The sequence below is a fragment of the Cyanistes caeruleus genome, chromosome 20, assembly GCF_971803275.1.
Source record: "Cyanistes caeruleus chromosome 20, bCyaCae1.hap1.1, whole genome shotgun sequence".
Lineage (NCBI taxonomy): Eukaryota > Metazoa > Chordata > Aves > Passeriformes > Paridae > Cyanistes > Cyanistes caeruleus.
In genome coordinates, this window is record NC_141720.1 from 677,040 (window position 1) to 694,337 (window position 17,298).

Consider the following 17,298-nt stretch of genomic DNA (forward strand, 5'->3'; position numbering starts at 1 on the left):
GGCAGACCTGGCAAGCTCACTGGCGGCCCACAGCCACCTGTGCTGTCACCATTTGCTTTTCCTGGTTTCTAGGCTTTGCCACATAAACAACTGCTGTGGTTCCCACTGCAAACGGGCTACTCTAGAACGAGTTGGAGATCACCTGATGTACAAAATTCACAGAAAAGCTAATTAACACCGGGAGTTCAGAAAAGAAGTTCTGCAGTAAAAAAAAAAAATAAAGCCAAGAAATGTAACAACTACTGACAGTTTCTGCCATGAACCACTTCTCTTGGTTTGAAATCAAACTTATTATCACTTGCTGCCATGTCAAACTCAAAACTGGGAGTGCAGACAAAGGAGTAACTTTTGGTTTTTGGAAAAAAAAAAGGATATGGAAAGATTAAAAATAAAATTAAAGATCAAAAACCTTAAAGCCTCCCTTCCTGATTGTGTTGGTGGAACACAGCTGCTCTGATTCCTGCACTGTGCTTAGAAGGCTGCAGCCAAGTGCCCTCAAGGTGTACAGTTATTCAAAGGAGCAAAGTCCAGCGCAGAACTGGTCTGGTCAATGGAGTCTGATTATCCATGGCAAGATGGCCCAGGGGACAAGAGGAAAGGTGGGGTGGAGGAGAAACAAAAGAAACTTCAAGTCACTTTAGATCTCAGCTGCCTGAAGACTTTAGAACATCAGCCTCCCATTCGTCTGCCCACTTGAAAACATTAGAAAGTCTGTCAAGTCCACACACTATCTATGGAAAGGAGCACGTTCCTGGCAGAGGGCTGTCTCTCTCCCGTGCTCAGCTTTCCTTTCAAACTTAATTTTATATATATTTATATTTTTATATATATATAAAAAAGCACTTGGTTTCCAGGGGCATTCATAATGAGGTCCACAGTGTTTAGAACTTAAATTTCTTTTTCTTTGTTTGGAACAGTGTTTTAAAGTTTTGTTTTAATTAAAAGACAGTCTTAAAGCATGTTGGACTTCAAAAACATGAGTTTGTTCATGTCTTCTGGACTGAGTAGCCGCCTCCTTTTGATCAAGAGTGCCTGCTCACACATATTTACACATTCGCTCCTGGCACCCACAGCAGGCACTGCTAAGAGCCAAAAGGCCAGCTTGGCTAGTTTTGTATGCTTTTGGGTAACACACGACCAGTACTGAAACAGGTCAGGGGTGGCCTGGAAGAGAGGTTCTTGCAAATAATCATAGACTTCATTTTTCCCGAACCAATCTTCTTCCTGAGCTGCTGTGGCCTCCCCTGCTGCACGAGGCTTCTTGGTTGAAGGTTCAAATTCTGTTTCTTCTGCCCAGGACTCTTTCACCTCATTGATCAGCTCACAGACCTTGCCGATGATCTCTTCGTGCTGGTAGGGCGGGACGGGCCGCAGCTTCTGCTGAGGGTCCAAGATCATGGCTACCTTGTGTGCTGAGTGAACTTTGAAGTTCTCCTTCAGCGCCTCCAAGAAGAGGTGACAGAGTTTGCTGACCACGCCAGCATCGTTGGCTTTGGAAGTGAAGAGTTTCTCCAGTTTGACGTAGGTGGGCAGCACCAGCTGCAGCGTGGGCCGGCTCTCGTTGCTCAGCTCGATCACGGCCTGTTTCACCGGCGCCAGGATGGCTGCCAGGTTGCTGAGCAGGTGTTTGTTCAGGTTTTGGATGAGGTTCATCTTCTTGGCCCTGCTGTAGAACTCGCAGATCTGCTCGTAGCGCTCGTGGACGAGCAGCAGGGAGTCGGTGACCGAGTTCCAGCAGGGGGGTGGGGAGGTCTCCTCTAGGGAGCCAAAGGTCTCCTTTGAGAGGCCGGTGGACCCTGCCAGGTCTTCACAGACATTCAGGAGCTCGATCACCTCGTGCATGTTGCGAGCCTGTAGTGTTCTCTTGTTGAGCACGCTCTGCACCACCGAGTTCAAGGCACAGGCCGAGCAGCGCAGGCACATGCCCGCCTTGGAGAACGCCGACGAGTTGACCTTGCAGTCTGTCACGTACACCGTCCTGATCTCTGACATCACAAACTCCGACAGCACGTTCTGCACCCAGTGGTGGATAAAATCACCGTTGTCTCGGATGTCTATGCCCTTGATGCCCAGGACGTAGCTCTTGATGTGGTTGCCTTCCACCTGGTAGGCGGTGAGGATGTAGCAGGAGTCGGGGCCCACACTCTGCGAGTGGCAGGTGACCCCGATGCCGAGGCAGGCGTTGCTGCCCAGGGCGCAGGTGACCTTCACCTTCACCTGGTTGTACATCCGAGGCAGGTGCTTCAGAGCCAGGGTGTTGAAGTTGCCCAGGATCTCGGTGACGGAGAAGGCACCGTAGCGAGCCCCGCTATCCACCAGTGTCTGTGCCAGCTTGATGAACTCCTTGCCGCTGAGCACGCTGAGCGCCCCGAGGTCGGTGCACATCACCCGCAGCAGCCTCTCGGCGATGTTCTGCCGCTCCTTCTCCGGGATGGCGCTGTTCCCCAGCGAGCCGCTCGCCGACGCTGCAGGGAGACACGAGCGGGATCAGAAAGGGCCAGGTCAGCATCACGGCAGCAGGAGAGAGCGGGGGCAAGCACAGAACAATGCTCAGAGACCCCCAAGGAGGTGGAACGTGCCCAGATGATGGAAGAGCCAACTCCAGCCTTGGATTTGTTCCCCCAAGGTTTCTGGACAGAGGAACCTCCAGAGACAGGGCCTGCTCTTGCTCAGCAGGGAGCAGATCTGCGTCCTGTCCCTGGTGTGGTGACAGTCACAACTCAGCCCAGATGGAAAGATGGACATCAAATCACAGAATCCCAGACTTTTTTGGGTTGGAAGGACGTTAAAACCCATCCAGTGCCACCCCTTGCCATGGGCAGGGACACCTCCCACTGTCCCAGCTGCTCCCAGCCCTGTCCAGCCTGGCCTTGGGCACTGCCAGGGATCCAGGGGCAGCCCCAGCTGCTCTGGGCACCCTGTGCCTGTGTCACACCACAATTAGGTTTTTAGTGGATTAGTTTTTTAACTCCAGGCCAGGAAGTCTGACCTTGGATCAGACGTTACCTTCTTCCAGGAGTTACCAAATGCATCCTGCTCACAAACCTTTCCAACCACCCTTTCTTTGTTGCACTCCTGTAGTGGGAAGGGGTGCTGTGCTCTGCCAGGCAGGACATGAATTAAGGATGAAATCAAACAGGGTTTGGTGAGGACAAAGTGAGAAGCTGCTACGTACTGTTGTTGGCGTTATTTCTTTGGAGCTGTGGTTTCCACTTTTCTTCAACCACGGGGAGAGGTGACCTGGGCTGGCTGGAGGCAACGTTGTTCTCATTGTCAGCTGTGAGTCAAGAGACAGGGACGGGTTAAATGCACAAAACAATGCTCAAAGCACAAAGATTGCTCCACATTTATGCAGGGCTCCTTTAACTAAGGGGACAACAACACCCTCTGTGGCTTTTAGGCAGCTTTCAGAGCTGGCACCGCACCCTCAGAGGCCTTGGAACTGTCTTTGGACTCACACCCTATCACTTCCCAAAATGTGGCTGAAATGTGCCACCTGTCTTTCTGTGCACCAGGGATGTTGATGCCATCAGCACACCCTGAGGAATGTCTCCTGAGCAGCTGAAGCTGCACACCAGAAGGAATGGAAGCTCATCCTAACTTGGGCCATTCCTTTGCTTCTGAAATGAGGAGGAACAGAGACTGATCCTTCTGTTGCCTCCCTGCACTGCAGGGAGCTGCCCTGTTCTCTCTGGGAAGCACTTTGGTTTTCAGGCTGTGCTCAGCTCCTCTGCATCTAAGGGTCTGCAAGCTTCAGAGCTGGTTTCTTCCCCGTGAAGAGTGAGGGCCCATCTCCTCTGGGGCTCCCACTGATGTCTTAGGCTGCAAACAGAAAGCCAAAGTTTCTGGAGTGTGGACCAAAGACCATCCCTCCCTGAGGCTGCAGACACCAAGTGCCCCTGAAGCCTTTGTGTTCATGCTCCCATTTCTGTGTATATAACTGGGCTAAACATTTTTAGCTGCCAGTCTGATGGCATCTGACAAGAAAATGCAAGCAAGGTGGAGTATACAAGTCTGTATTTTATCTATGTTTTCCTCTCCTGTGCCCCAAGAATTTCTCCCCACCCTCCAGAGGAAATTGTCTAGTTCTAAGAATGTTTCATTATAAAATGGTGCTGTGAAACAGGCTGTGGAGGAATGGTGCACAATGAAATGGGCTGGAAGAGGAAGCAGGAAGATGGACAGACTGATAACCAGGCTGAGCAGGAGGATGGAAATAGAACCAAAGAAAACAGAACAGGCATTTGCTCATCACAGCTGGACTCACCACAGCTAATTCTGGGCTCCTGTCAGACACACCTCTCTTTGAGGTGGCCCTTTAGGGCTCCCTTTACACTCAGGGCTGCAGCTCATTCACCCAGGCAGAAGCAGATCCTCTCCTAGAGTAAGAACCACCGTGGCCTGAACTCACCTGGAGTCACTGGCTCTCCAGTGATTTTACAGGGAGTGCAGACTGGCCAGCTCAGGTGGCAGCCCCTGCAGCCTGGGGACACCAGCACAGAGTGCAGTGACCCTGCCCTGTGCTCTGGGCAGAGGAGCACGAGTTGGAGCAGTGCCTTGAGGCACCCCCAGCTCTGCCAGGCTGCTCTGGGGGGCAGCAGGACACACAGGACAGGGCAGAGCTGCTCTCCTCCACGTGTGCCAGCAACCTGGGAGAGCAGGGACACAAGCAGGGGTGTGATGGAGCTCCAGAGCTCCTCTCCAGTGTGAGCAGCTCTGTCCTTCACTGCCAGGCACTGCAGACCTGCCCACCCACAGGCCCAGGCTGCTCAGTCACCCGTGGGCACTGGCACAGGCTGGGGCAACACCTCAGAGCAGCCCAGGACAGGACAGGACACAGCCCAGGACAGCCTCTGGGACTCCCAGCAATGCCCAGGAGCGCTGCCATGCTCACACTGCAGCCACAGGATGGTCTTTGCAGGTGTGCAGAGATGTGAGGAGCATGAGGTGCCTCAGAGAGCACCAGTGACCAGGTGTGACACATCACCTTGCCTCCAGCATCTGTCAGACCGATCGCTCTCGAGCCGATGTCATCACTGTCCTCAACTCCAAACCTCTGTGGGTGGGCAAAGGAAAATGCTGCATGTTGCCTACTAGCTTTGCTCATGGTTCAGGCCCTCCTTGTCTTGGTGAGGAATGGGTAGGGGGAGAAACCACCTGTATTTTCTCACCAAAACTCTTTTATTTATTTCCAAATAATAGGGGATTAATTATACACAAATATCTGCTGGCATTCAGCATGGCATTAATGAGATTTGTACATTTCAGCCTCATCTTCCTTATCAGGCAGTCTGTGAACTACACAGATCATGGTTCTTAATTTTCCTTCATGCCTCCAATCCTTTAATTCAGGTTCAGCCTAGTCCTCCTTTTGGTTTTTTAGGCCTAGATTGTAGGAAGGGCATTATATGGCAGCACTCGACCTGAACAAAGTACTCTAAAGGGAGTCAAAGCTGTATATTCTTCAGTGTAATTACAGAACAAATTCCTCTTCCTGGTGTTCTGCTGTTCTGTTTCTGCCTTTCAGCTCCAAATTTACATTCTAATTGCTTCTTCTCACTGTGTAGCTGCTTTATGAAACTATAATCTCTCCTTATTACCTTCCAGCCTCCAGGCTCAGCCCTCTGAATGACTCGAGAGCCAGTACGTCCCTGATTTTGCTCTGGAGGCCAGCAGCACATTCCATTCCCTGGCCTCTGTCCCTGGTGAGAAGGGCCCAGGGAGGCAGCCCAGCCACTGGAAGAGATCAGCCCTTTGCATTAGACAGGACAAAGCAAACTGTGCTGCTGAACACATGAACTGAGGGAGCATCTGACCCATACAGGCTTCTTGGCTCTCTCCATGCCCATAATAAAACATTCCCTGAGCAGGAATAAACCACTGCCATGCCTGTGTCCCCAGCCTGTGCATCCTGTGCCACCAGTTCTGCTGACCACTGCCAGGTCCCTGCACTCCCAGCTGGGGCAACGCTGTTTCTTGGATATGGAAATCCCAGAATCACAGACTCCTTTAGGCTGGAAAAGACCTCTAAGCTCATCCAGTCCAACCACCAGCCCAGCCCAGCCCCACATTCACCACTAAGCCATGTCCCCAAGTGCCACATCCACTTGTTCTCTGAGCACTTCCAGGGATGGTGACTCCACCCCTGTCCTGGGCTCAGGGTCCTGAGAACCCTTTGAACCTAAACCTCCCCTGGAACAACCTGAGGCTGTTCCCTCTCGCCCTTGCCGTTCCCTGGGAAGGGAGACTGAGCCTCACCTCCCTACAGCCTCCCATCAGCCTGAAGGCAACAAGTGCAGCCAGGGCACCTGCAGGTCCTGTCCCTTCAGTGGCACAAAGAGCTGGACACCAACGCTGCCCACACCTCTCCTGCCTCCCTCGGCTCTTGCCCTCAGAACGCCGCCCGCTCTCCCAGCTGCACACGGGGAGAAGGGCACAGGGTGAGCACAGGGCTGCCAAGCACCAGCCCAGAGAGGCCACAGGAGGGGACAGTGGCTTTCACAGGGCACAGCCTCGCTGGCACCTGCAGAGAGCCATGGCCACCCTGTCACTGCACCGGGGAGACTTCAGGAGGAGGCAGCCAGCAGAAGGAAGGGACTTGCAAACAGAGCAGGGAGAAAACAGAGTTTACCAAGAGTAATCCTGAGCTGGGCAGAGGGGATTCAGCCATTCACAGAGCTCTGATGTGACAGGAGCCCAGCCACAGACACTGCTCCCTCCAGCCCTGTTCTGTGGCCAAAGCAACCCAGGTGAGCAACCACAGGAGACTGCTTTGGCTTGGAAGGGACCTTAAACTCACCCAGTGCCACCCCTGCCATGGCAGGGACACCTCCCACTGTCCCAGCTGCTCCCAGCCCTGTCCAGCCTGGCCTTGGGCACTGCCAGGGATGGGCAACCACAGCTTCTCTGGGCACCCTGTGCCAGGGCCTGCCCACCCTGCCAGGGAGCCCTCAGCACCACCACCACCACAGGTCCTTTGTAAAGAAGAAACAAGGAGGAAGCTGTAGGTAGCACTAGCTTCAAACTTTCAACAGCTCGACCCTGCCAGTGAGCTGCCCTTGTCTCCTCAGCTCCTGTGCTCAGTGTCACCAGAGCTGTAACTCAAAATGCTGCAGTTCACAGAGCCCAGAGCAAGAACAGGATGGGCAGGACACAGAGGCAGCAGAAACTGCCACGGACAAGCAGCAAGGGCAGGGAGAGAGGACAGCCCTGCCCTGAGCAGAGCTCCTCATTATTATAATGTGCCATTACTCCACAGGAACCCCAGAGCTCTAACAGAAACACAAACTCACACCTCTGCTAACAAAGCGCTCTCAGAGTCCCTAACATCACACAGATGATAAATAAAGGAGCTGCTGAATAACACACAGAGCCTGCACTAAGATTTGCCAACAGGAACTGAAATGGAATTGAGGAACCTCATGGATGAAGAACCCAAGTGACACTAGTAAAATTAGGACTAAAAGTAAAATAGAGAGCACAATAAGAACTTTAATTAACATTATTGTTACAGAAAGGAAAATATGCTTTTCCTCAAGACTCTTGTCCTCCTGTGCTGCTTTCCTCAGGGCCTGCACTGCATCTGCATCTCAACAGAGCAGCTTCTGTTGGAGAACACAGGTCTGTCAAAGGGGATTTAATTGTTCTTAAAACTGTGGTAGTTCACTTGAATTTTTATTCAAGAGGAATAAAAAATAGAAAAAAAATCTGCCAATATAAAATTAATTCTGTTTCTACATTTTTGAATATAGAAGTTATGTTGAGTGCTGTCTTTGAAACAGGTTTGCTTTGAAATTTTAAAATCATCTCTTATGTATCAAGACAGGAAACAAAAACAGTGACTTAGAAACAAAGCACTGGAATCACTCCTAAGAATTCTCATTTGTAGGTAGCTGAGAGGGAACTGAACACAGCTGCTGAAATGGAAATTCTTCTTCCAAGAACACATTTCAGTCCTTTGCAGGACTCCAGGAGATACAGGCACAGGACAGGACTTGTGTGGGCAAAGGCTCTGCTGCCCTGCGAACGTTTTTGCTTTGTTTGCTTCCATGAGAGCCACCCCTTTGGCACGAGGGGGGATTTAACCTGCTGCAGGAGCTTATGCAATGAGGATTCTCTGGACAGCTCTGGAGAAAGGCAATGAGCAGTGGGATGGACTCTGAGCTAGCATGGCACACTCCCTCCCTGCGGAAAGGAGCAATATTTACTGTGTGCTCCAGCCTTTGAGGGATGACTGTGTTTGTTGCAGGTGAAATGACTGGGGCTGTGGGAATGGGGAGCACTGAGAACCCTGTGGACACACATCGGGATCAGCACCAGGCAGCAGCACAGAATTTAATTCTCTGCTTGCAGCGAGTCCAAGTGCCCGGCTTACCTGCGTGGGACTGCATGTGCTCCAGGAGATTGTTATAAAACTGGAACTGGATTCCACAAGCTCCACAGGTGTAAGGCTCTGTTTGGGAGAAATCAGTTCAGAAGAATTACACAGAGTCTGCAGGGAAGCAGCACAGGTGCATACCTCAGTGGCTCCCAGGGAGCAGGGCAGGGCACCTCCTCCTGCTGCACCTGAGTGCCAGGGGAAGGGCAGAGCGCTCTGGGGAGCAGCTGCTGCCCTGGGGCACCTCGGGGACCTGCAGAGGGGCTCTTCAGGAGGGATTCTTTGGGAGGGATTCTTTGGGAGGCTGCCCACTGGTCAGGGCTGCTCACCCAGGCTGCTGCAGCCTGCCTGGAGCGGATCCCTGCTGCTTTAGTGCCTGTGAGCAAAGCCTGGTGGATTGATTTTCCAGTTCTGTCAGACTCCAGTGTCTGCTGCCTTTCCTGAGACAAGGAGCACCGGGCTGTAACAAACGCTGCGGTCAGAGGCTGGGGTGGAGCTGTGCCATGGGGACACTCAGCTGGGGACTTGTGGCTGTCACCAAGTGCAGTGAGAGCAGGGACTGGTGAGTGCCACAGGGCTGGGGGGCAGCAGGATGCCAGGGAAGCAGAGGTGGAGGGCAGGAAGCACAGGAACCAGAGCTGTGCCTGGAGGCTGCGAGCAGAGCAGGAGAGCCATGTGCCAGAGCAATATGGATGAGCTGGAGTGAGGAAAGAGCTGGGTGCAGAGCTCCCTTGGGAGCTGAAAGACACATTTAGCCCTGTTCTATGTTGAAAGTGCATTTTTTCCACTCAGCTAACCTGTAACAGCACCTGTTTAAGCAGCATCAGTGGAGTGCACTGGTTAACAGATGTGATCTCAAACCAGAGTGCTGCAGTTTGGGAGCACTGCAGTTTGCTTCTGCCACTGCAGCCACACCAGCACTGCCACCTCTCACTGACACAATTTGTCCTGGAGCAGCAGAATGGACAAACATTGGGCACAGGAACACTTTTGGATACAAATGCCTGGCACACACACGGAGCAGTGTCTATTGCTACAATATTTCAGAAGTCTAGATCTAAGTTCAAAGGGAAAAACATATTCTGTATCAATGAATAAGCACCAGCACCCAGGACAGAAGAACCAAAGTCCAGGGAAGCAGCCTATACCCTGTGAGAAATCTATCCCAGGGAGATTTTTTCTTCTCAGAAAAATTGTGCTGATTTTCATCTCAATTCCAAAGGATGCCCCATCTGTTCTACTCCAGAAATGTCCAACTTTGGAAACAAAATCACCACCAACTTTCAAAAGTTAATTTCACGTTCTGAAAACGCCAAAGCATTTTCTAAATAATTCTGAGACAAAGACATACAGAAGTGTAAGTTTCCACAAATAAAAATGAGCCATGTTAAAAATAACCACAAAATTTAAATTCACCCAACAGTTCCAAAGTCTTTCCTGGGACCAAGGGAAGGGATGCTTGGGAGGATGTGCAGGATCCCTGTGGGAATGAATGAACTCACTTCACTTCCCAGAGCTCTCTCAACCCTCATCCTTCTGAGCTTTCAGCTCCTGAGCCCCTCATGCTCCAGAGTGCAGAGCTGGGAACAGTCAGGCCTGGAAGGAGGGTGGGATGTGCCAGGGCTAGAAGAGGAAGAGGGATCTGGAAGGTGGAGAGAAGAAAGAGGCAATCTGTATCCCAAACCAGGGAAAGGTCACTGCTGGAAAAGAACTGTTCACCTGGGCTGGTAATCCAGTAAATCCTCCTCCCTTTGATTTCTCTTGCAACTTAAACTGGAAAAGTTGTCCAAACTGCTCTGCACACCCATCTGAGCCCCAGCTGTGCCCCATTCTCCTTCCTGGGAGCACAGCCCTCCCCAGCACTGCAGGACCTCTGCTTGTCCTTCCCGCTGGGAATTCCAGCTCTTCCTTCCTAAGGCTTGGTTTACACGTCCCCAGGGATGTGCTGTCCTTCAGGTGGGCTGAGCTCAGCAAAGGGACCCCCAGCTCCCCTTGTGCTGTGTCCTGCTCCCAGCTGGGAGGGGAAGCTGTGCCCTCTGTGCTCGGGGAGGTTTTCTGAGAGCAGGTTTCAACCAGCAGCAGCTGAAACCTCTTCAGTGTCCTGAGGCACGCAGAACCAGCGCTCACAGCTGGCTGCACAGTTTAGAACAGCTTTCCCCAAGGCTATAATTAGACACTTTTATTAGCACTTTACCCAGTGAGCAAGGCCCCAGAGCAAGGCAGCAGCTGTGTGAGCCAAGGCAGAAGAAAACCATTGCCTGTGCTTAGGTTAAATAAATCACTCTAATTCCCATGCTAACTCTCACTGCCACATCTAAGCCAGGGAAAATAGCAGAGCCTGGTCTGAAGCCAGGAGTGAAGAGGAGTTGAGAGCTTTAACAGAAAGTTTCAACAGCAAGTTCCCTGAGGTGCTTGTGCAGTGACAGACACCCAGCACGGTGTCACCCTGGCTCAGCAGGGACAGCCCCCAGGCTGCTCCTTCCTCAGCAGAACAGACCCACATTTCAACACTTCTGTCCACATCTTGGTGAAAAACAAATGCAAACAACTGTGAGAAAAACTCCTCAGCATTTCCACCCAATGTTTCCACTGGCTTTAGCTTTACTAACAGCATAATTGCACCTTCCCTTTGACACAAACCCATGAGACAAAGCAGGAGAACCAGCAGCAGGCTCCTACAAAAACACCAGCACAACCCAAAACCAGTGGAAGTTTCCTGAAAACAGAACTTCTGTCACTTCCAGCCAGCTCAGGCAGTAAGAGGTAACAAGGTGCTCTGGAGCATGTTTGGAAAAGGGGAGTCCCAAATTCAGCACCCTTGTCAAATGTCCTGGCATTAACTGGATTTCTCTTCCCGCGTGAACTCGTGGTCTGAATAAAGCCCTTGCTTCTCTCAGGTTTGTAAGAGGAGGAAGAACACCTGTCCTCCCACCCTGGCCATGCTCAGGGTGCAGCACACAGGGCTGGCCTGCATCACCAGTGACAGCATCACCCCAAAACCCCAATGCCAGGAACCAAACCCCCTGCAAGGCGAAGGAAGAAGCTCCACCTGCTGAAAGCATCAAGGCCACAGGGCAGAATCTCCAGCTGAGACCACCAGCACCATCCCAGACCTGCTGTCTCTCCCCTCCTGCTCACCCCTGTTTCCAATCTGTGCTCCCAGGCCTGGGAACTGGCTCTGTGTCTTTACTGAGCTGAGCCCGGATTACAAGTTCATTCTGTCCGTAAATGTAACTAAATATGGGTTCATTTTCAAATCTAGGTCTCAGAACATGCTCACAAAAAACCTCCCTGAAGACTGAATATGAAGTAATTTCGGCCCCAGACTGCACAGAAACCTCCTGGAGGATTTCTGTTACATTTAAATCTAACACCAGAGCCTCAGAAGTGAGGCATTTTATTCTTTGACACCTGGACTCATAATAAAAAAGCATTTATTGATGAAAATTGCTGAGGAGGCAGGGCAGCAGGGCTGCAGGAGGGCAGTCCCTGCCTTTTGCACCACAGACATCCATCACACTTACTTTGTAAAAGCGGGAAAGGATTTGAAATCAGGGGACTTGCGGTTTCTGCAAAAAAGAAAGAGATTTAAATATTGAGACTGGCAGAGACCTCGCTGCATTCTACACAGCTCTGCCTATCTGCTATCTGATCCCTACTCCACACTTCCAGATTTATCCAGGGCAAGGCAGGATGGGAGCTCCATCTACCACAAAATCCAACACGTCCATTTTCTCTCCCTTGCTCAATTTGTCATGGCCACAGTTCTGCATCTTTCCTGTCCAATTTAAAATGTCCAGAGATTTCAACACACACCCAATGCTACAGCAATGGAAACAAGGGTGGAGGCCAGCAAAGAAAAGCCACGGGGCAAGAAACACTTTATAAAGGCTTTCTCTGGTGCTCCAGATGCAAATTCCCAGTTTCATCATGCAGCTTCTCTAAACTAAAGCTGGGAGGGAAAACCAGGGTGTTTCACTGGATGCCAAAGGAGAGCTCCTAGGCAGTGCAATTACTTCAGGCTGAGAATGAACATTTCCTATGCAGCACACCTTGCAGGTTTGCCTTTCTGTAAGGTGTGACTGAAAACTGGGTGCTGGCTGCCCCTTGGGCAACCAGGAGCTGTTTGCAGCCAGCCCCAGTGCCCTGGAACAGTGATCCCAGCACCTTGGACCACGTGTGGCTGCCTACAGCTCCCAGGTGAGGTCCTCTAGGGTCAGACCCCTGCAGAGGGGCAGAAATCATTAATTATTAATGTTAAATATTCAGTCATGGACTCAGAGCATTGCCAGAAGGGTTCCAGGTCCAAGGCTGGGAGCTGGCACATCCATGGGGCTCTCAGGGCTCTCTGACAGACCTGGCCTGGTTTCCTTGGAAGGAAAACCACCCTCGTGAACTGCATGGCTCAAGCACAGCGAGCCTTCCTGCTGAACATCCCAACGTGCTGAGGACCTGAGCTGCTGAAGAGGGCTCCAAATGGCAGGGCCAGCCCAGAAGGAATGGAGATGAAAGCGTGGATGATGCTTGGCAAAGACATGACGGGACAGTGCTGTGGAAAGGGGATGCATGGGAGACATCAGCTCATCCGGAGTGCTGCTGGTCCCTGCACACATTGTGATCAGCCAGCAGCGCTCCAGCTGCTCCTGCAGCTGCTGAGCTCTGTACCTGGGGCAAGATCTTCACTGAAACAGCTCCCTAAGCTGGCCCTGAGGAGCAGCTGAGCAGGGCAGGCTCCTCCAGGCACCCCTCTCCTCTCTCTGTATGCCAGGGCTCCTGCAGCAGCCCAGCTGCACGAGAGCTTTTGAGGGGCAAACCCCAACTTCACTGTCCCCCTAGCAGAGAATCTGATCTGGAGCAGGCACAGAGCCCAGAGTGTGGCACAGAGAGTGGCACACAGCACTTCAAACAGCCCAAGGAATTCTCAGCACCACCTCTGGCTGCTCTCCAACCAGAACTGCTGACACAGTGTCCTCGTTATGCTTGGTTTCCTACTGACATGGAAACCACTGGCAGTATGAAACAGCAGTTCAGATACTCAGTACAACAGTTTGATGTCAAGGAAGACTCTTAGGATTTTTCTGGTCTTTCTATTTATAATTGGACAATTTTTTATCCATGCATTGTCAGGTTCCTGTTGCAGCACAGTCACTTCCACTAAAGCCACCTATTCAGGCAATAATCATAGAAATGCCAGAGTTTGGCTGATTAATGATAAGTCACCTTGCACTGGGGCTTTGTAATCTTTCCCTCCACAGATTCTCCAGGCAAAATGAGAGTTCAAGTTTTTGTGCTCACACTTTGTTCTCTCAGGGACTCCTCTGGCCATGCCCTGCCCAGCCCCAGCCCAGTACCTGTGCTTGCAGGATCTGTGCTTGCAGGATCTGTGCTTTCAGCATCTTTGCAATCCTCAGCCCCATCCCTGGCTGCACATCCCAGTCCTGCTGAGTGCTCCTTGCCTCAATGCTTTCATATGGATTGCCTCAATTCCTGCCCGTGTCCCAAGGCTCTGGAGCAATTGGCAGGATATCACCCACAGAGACTGGCTGCTGAGTGGTTATTTTAACCCAGATATATTTCTTCCTGTCTGCAAGTTGCCTGTTGAACATGAGAAGTCTGGAACAGCTTAAATGAACGTGGCACCAGAAATAAACAGTTCATTCCTAGAAACCTCAATTCCACACAAATGCCCAGCAGACACAGTGACTTATTTATGCAAGCAAGCAAAGTGACACTTTCTTAACTGAACCTCTCCCTGTGTGACTCCCATTCTCCTGGTGGGAACTGCACTCAGCTGCTGATCCTTCTGGGCACAGCACTTCAGGCTGCTTTGAAAATGCAGCTCTGTCCATTTGTGCAACTGTGCTGCCCCATCAGCAGCACTCCTGTGCTGTGCACAGAGTGGGAGCTCACACAAGGAGCCCCCTTCCCCTTTTCCTCACTCCATGGAGGCTCGTGCAGCAGCGTGGAAAATGCAGAGTGCTGCTGCTGCCACTCCTGAGGAGCTGCTCAGTGGGCAGAGGCAGCCACTGCATCCAAAACTCACACACACCACGGACAGGTCAGTGAAGAAAGAAGGGAAGGCTCTCTGTATGGTGTTCCAGTGAAGTGTATTGTAAACTCCAGCAAAGGGATCCAGTGACCAGAAGATCAGCACTGCAGTGTCTCAGGTTGAGGATGACAGTCTGGGGGACAGTCTGGGGACACAGGGGTGGCACAGGGGCAAGGCAAAGGGCACTGACCTACAGGGGATGAGGTACCTTTAGCTAGTGTTGCACAGCACCATGGGGAAGCCTTTTTGTCTCATCCCAAGCAGTCAGGCTTTCTCAAAGCCTGTGGCAGATTCTTCCAGGGCCTCCCTCCAGAAGTTCCCCTGATAGGCTCAGATTTGTAGCAGTCACAAACCAGCCACAGATGAGAAAGAGAATTACCAGATGAATGTTAATGGATGCTGGATCTGAGCTGACCTTGAGCCTGCGAGGCAGCTGGGTGCACCTCAGGAGGCAGAGGCACGAGGGCTGGCTGTGCTAATGTCACACTGCAAGCAGTAATCAAGAATTATTACGCCCCAAAAACTAAAGCTGCACTCCCCCACCAAAAGTGCCATGCTAAAAGTGCTGTATTTCCAGCAGAAATCCCCCCAGATGGTTTGTGTGATGGCTGGATGAGCAGAAGGTGATGTACGGCCACACCAGGGAAGAAAGCTTGTGATTTCTGAAAATTCATGTTTAAAATCTAGTCCTGTGTCCTTTAAATCCTGAGAATGGGAGATTCACAGGTTTTCCAAGGATTTTTACTCTGAATGAAATGTAGGAAATCAAATTTTTTTGATCTCAATCTCATCTCAGCTTGGCACGAACTGGTTCAAAAAAAGAAGACATTTCCATTGACCCTCTCCCCAGTCTGGAATAAACAGTGCTGGAAAGCAAAGCTTCCCTGTGTAAATAGGAATGAAAAGTGTTGACATTTTAAAAACTCTAAATGCTAAAATTTGTTGCACTGGAAGTTCTGACAGTAATAGTTCCCTAAAGCAGCAGATGAAATTGAGACATATTTATACAGCTTAAATCAACCTCGAAAGTTCAAAATATTTCCCAATTCCCTACATAATTTTAACTGTTCTCTTTCACACCCATAACACTGAGAAAATTCAGACTTCAACAAATACTGACAATTTCAATTAGATTTCCCCTTTGATGGCTATATTTGAGGATGTTGTAACTAAAGAGCTTTTTTTTCTCCCTTTTTCTTTCACTGTGACAAGGACTGGGGTCGTGTGCATAGAGAAGAGACATCCCAAATCCAACATTTTCCATTCCAGCTCCATTCTAATTCCCACACAGGGCTCCCTACAGCATTGCACATACTCTGGGTATTTTAGGTGGTTTTAGTTGCTGACCTCCCTGCTCTGCTCCCTCCCCACACCAAGGGGTCTGTGCCACTGCAGTCAGGATGGTGACACAGGGAAAAAGCAGAATGTCCCCAGCTGGGTGGCCTAAAAAACTTCTGCTGCTCTCTTTGGTATCTCTGTATCCGAGCCTGTGACACAAAACTCACACCCACAGACAGCAAGAGCCATCAGGCATTTAACAAGGCCAAGCCACGCAGCTCTTGGCTGCTCAGCTGGGACCTACATTTACCTCCCAAACCTGGTGGCTGTTCCTTACAGCAGCAGTTTGGTGACAAGCAAACAGCAGATGGGAGTGGGAGGACAGAAGTGTCTGTCCTTCTGTCATTCCTCACCACATCACCACCACCTGCTTCCCTGCCTGGGAGAAATCTGCTGGCTGGAGCACAAGGGAGGACAAGCCAAGGGTGCCAGAATCACCCAAGAGCTCCCATCCCACGTGTGACACGGAGCCACAAGGTGTTTGTCCCACCCACTGAGACACAGCCATGGGAAGAAGGAGAACGGGGAGGCAAAGACATGTCAGCTCTTCCAAAAGGCAGCTACAGAGAGCTCTGCCTGGACACCTGAGCACACAGAGCTCTCCAGGGCCTCTCTGACCACCAGTGACACTCAGTGACTGGTGATGCCCACCCTGCTGGCATTGGGACTCCTGAGAACTGGAAGGAATAAAAGGAGAAATGGTGCAAGGGCTGGAAAAGAGCACTGAATGGGACATGGAGGAAGCAGCACAAAAATGGAGCCAAAGGGGGAAAACAGGGCTGGGGAAGAAAAGAGGATGCAAGATAGATAAAGGAAAGAAAAAGGGAAGAAGTTTATACATCTCCATGCACCAGCCTGGCTTTCAGGAGCATGTCAGCTGCTTAATGCAGAAAGGAACTGCTTCCAACCAGAGCCCAACTCCCCTCAAACCAATCCTGGGCAGTTCACTTGAGTTCCTCAGGTTTCCTGGCTCAATCAAAGGTTTAGGTGAGTACCTTGCAACTCCTCTGCAGCCTGCCAGGTCCTTGACTGAACCACTAAAACAAACTGACACTACATGTAGTGCAGACAGAAACACTCCTTACAGGGAAACAAGACGAGCAAATCACATGGAACTTGCTACTCAGCCTGTAAGAATTTCTGGCTTTGTTTTGCTTTTTGCTGTGAACTTGCACCTCTGTGCTTTAAATGTTGCAGTCCAGAAAGAAACAGACTGAGGAGGATGAGTGTGATGTGAGCTCGTACAAGGAGGTGGCAGGGAGAGTCTGTCACAGCAACAGTGGGTCAGTGTTTAATAGCTCAGAAAGAACTGAAGTCTTGGACTGTTCAGTACAGCCACTGTTTGTGTGTGTTTCTTGTCAGTGCTTCCTGGACAGGTTCATCTCCCCTCCTGTGAAACATGACAAGAGCAGCCAGCAGATTCCCAATGCAGCTTTCTTGGCTTCAGGAATGAGCTGTCTGATAGGAAGGAAGATAATTCTGTCCCTCCTTTGTTGGCTACACAGGAATAAAATAGTTACAACCTCAGGCTGCT

At 50.9% G+C, this 17,298-nt stretch overlaps 1 protein-coding gene across 10 annotated transcripts in view; it reads right to left on the reverse strand.

Moving 5' to 3' along the window:
- Nucleotides 1-893: 893 nt before the first annotated feature.
- ZNF618 (zinc finger protein 618) overlaps nt 894-17,298 on the reverse strand; it is a 108,127-nt gene continuing 91,722 nt past the window's right edge. For 5 of the 10 annotated variants that reach the window (XM_086857884.1, XM_086857883.1, XM_086857887.1 and 2 more), the window contains 3 exons: nt 8,375-8,452; nt 3,176-3,277; nt 894-2,465 (listed from right to left, as the gene is read on the reverse strand). In XM_086857884.1, coding sequence (XP_086714010.1) covers nt 952-2,465; nt 3,176-3,277; nt 8,375-8,452 — 1,694 coding nt within the window. In that variant the 3' untranslated portion in view covers nt 894-951. Of the gene's footprint in view, nt 2,466-3,175; nt 3,278-8,374; nt 8,453-11,901; nt 11,947-17,298 lie in introns of all 10 variants that reach the window. The other 5 variants (XM_086857882.1, XM_086857881.1, XM_086857880.1 and 2 more) reach the window with 2 other exon arrangements.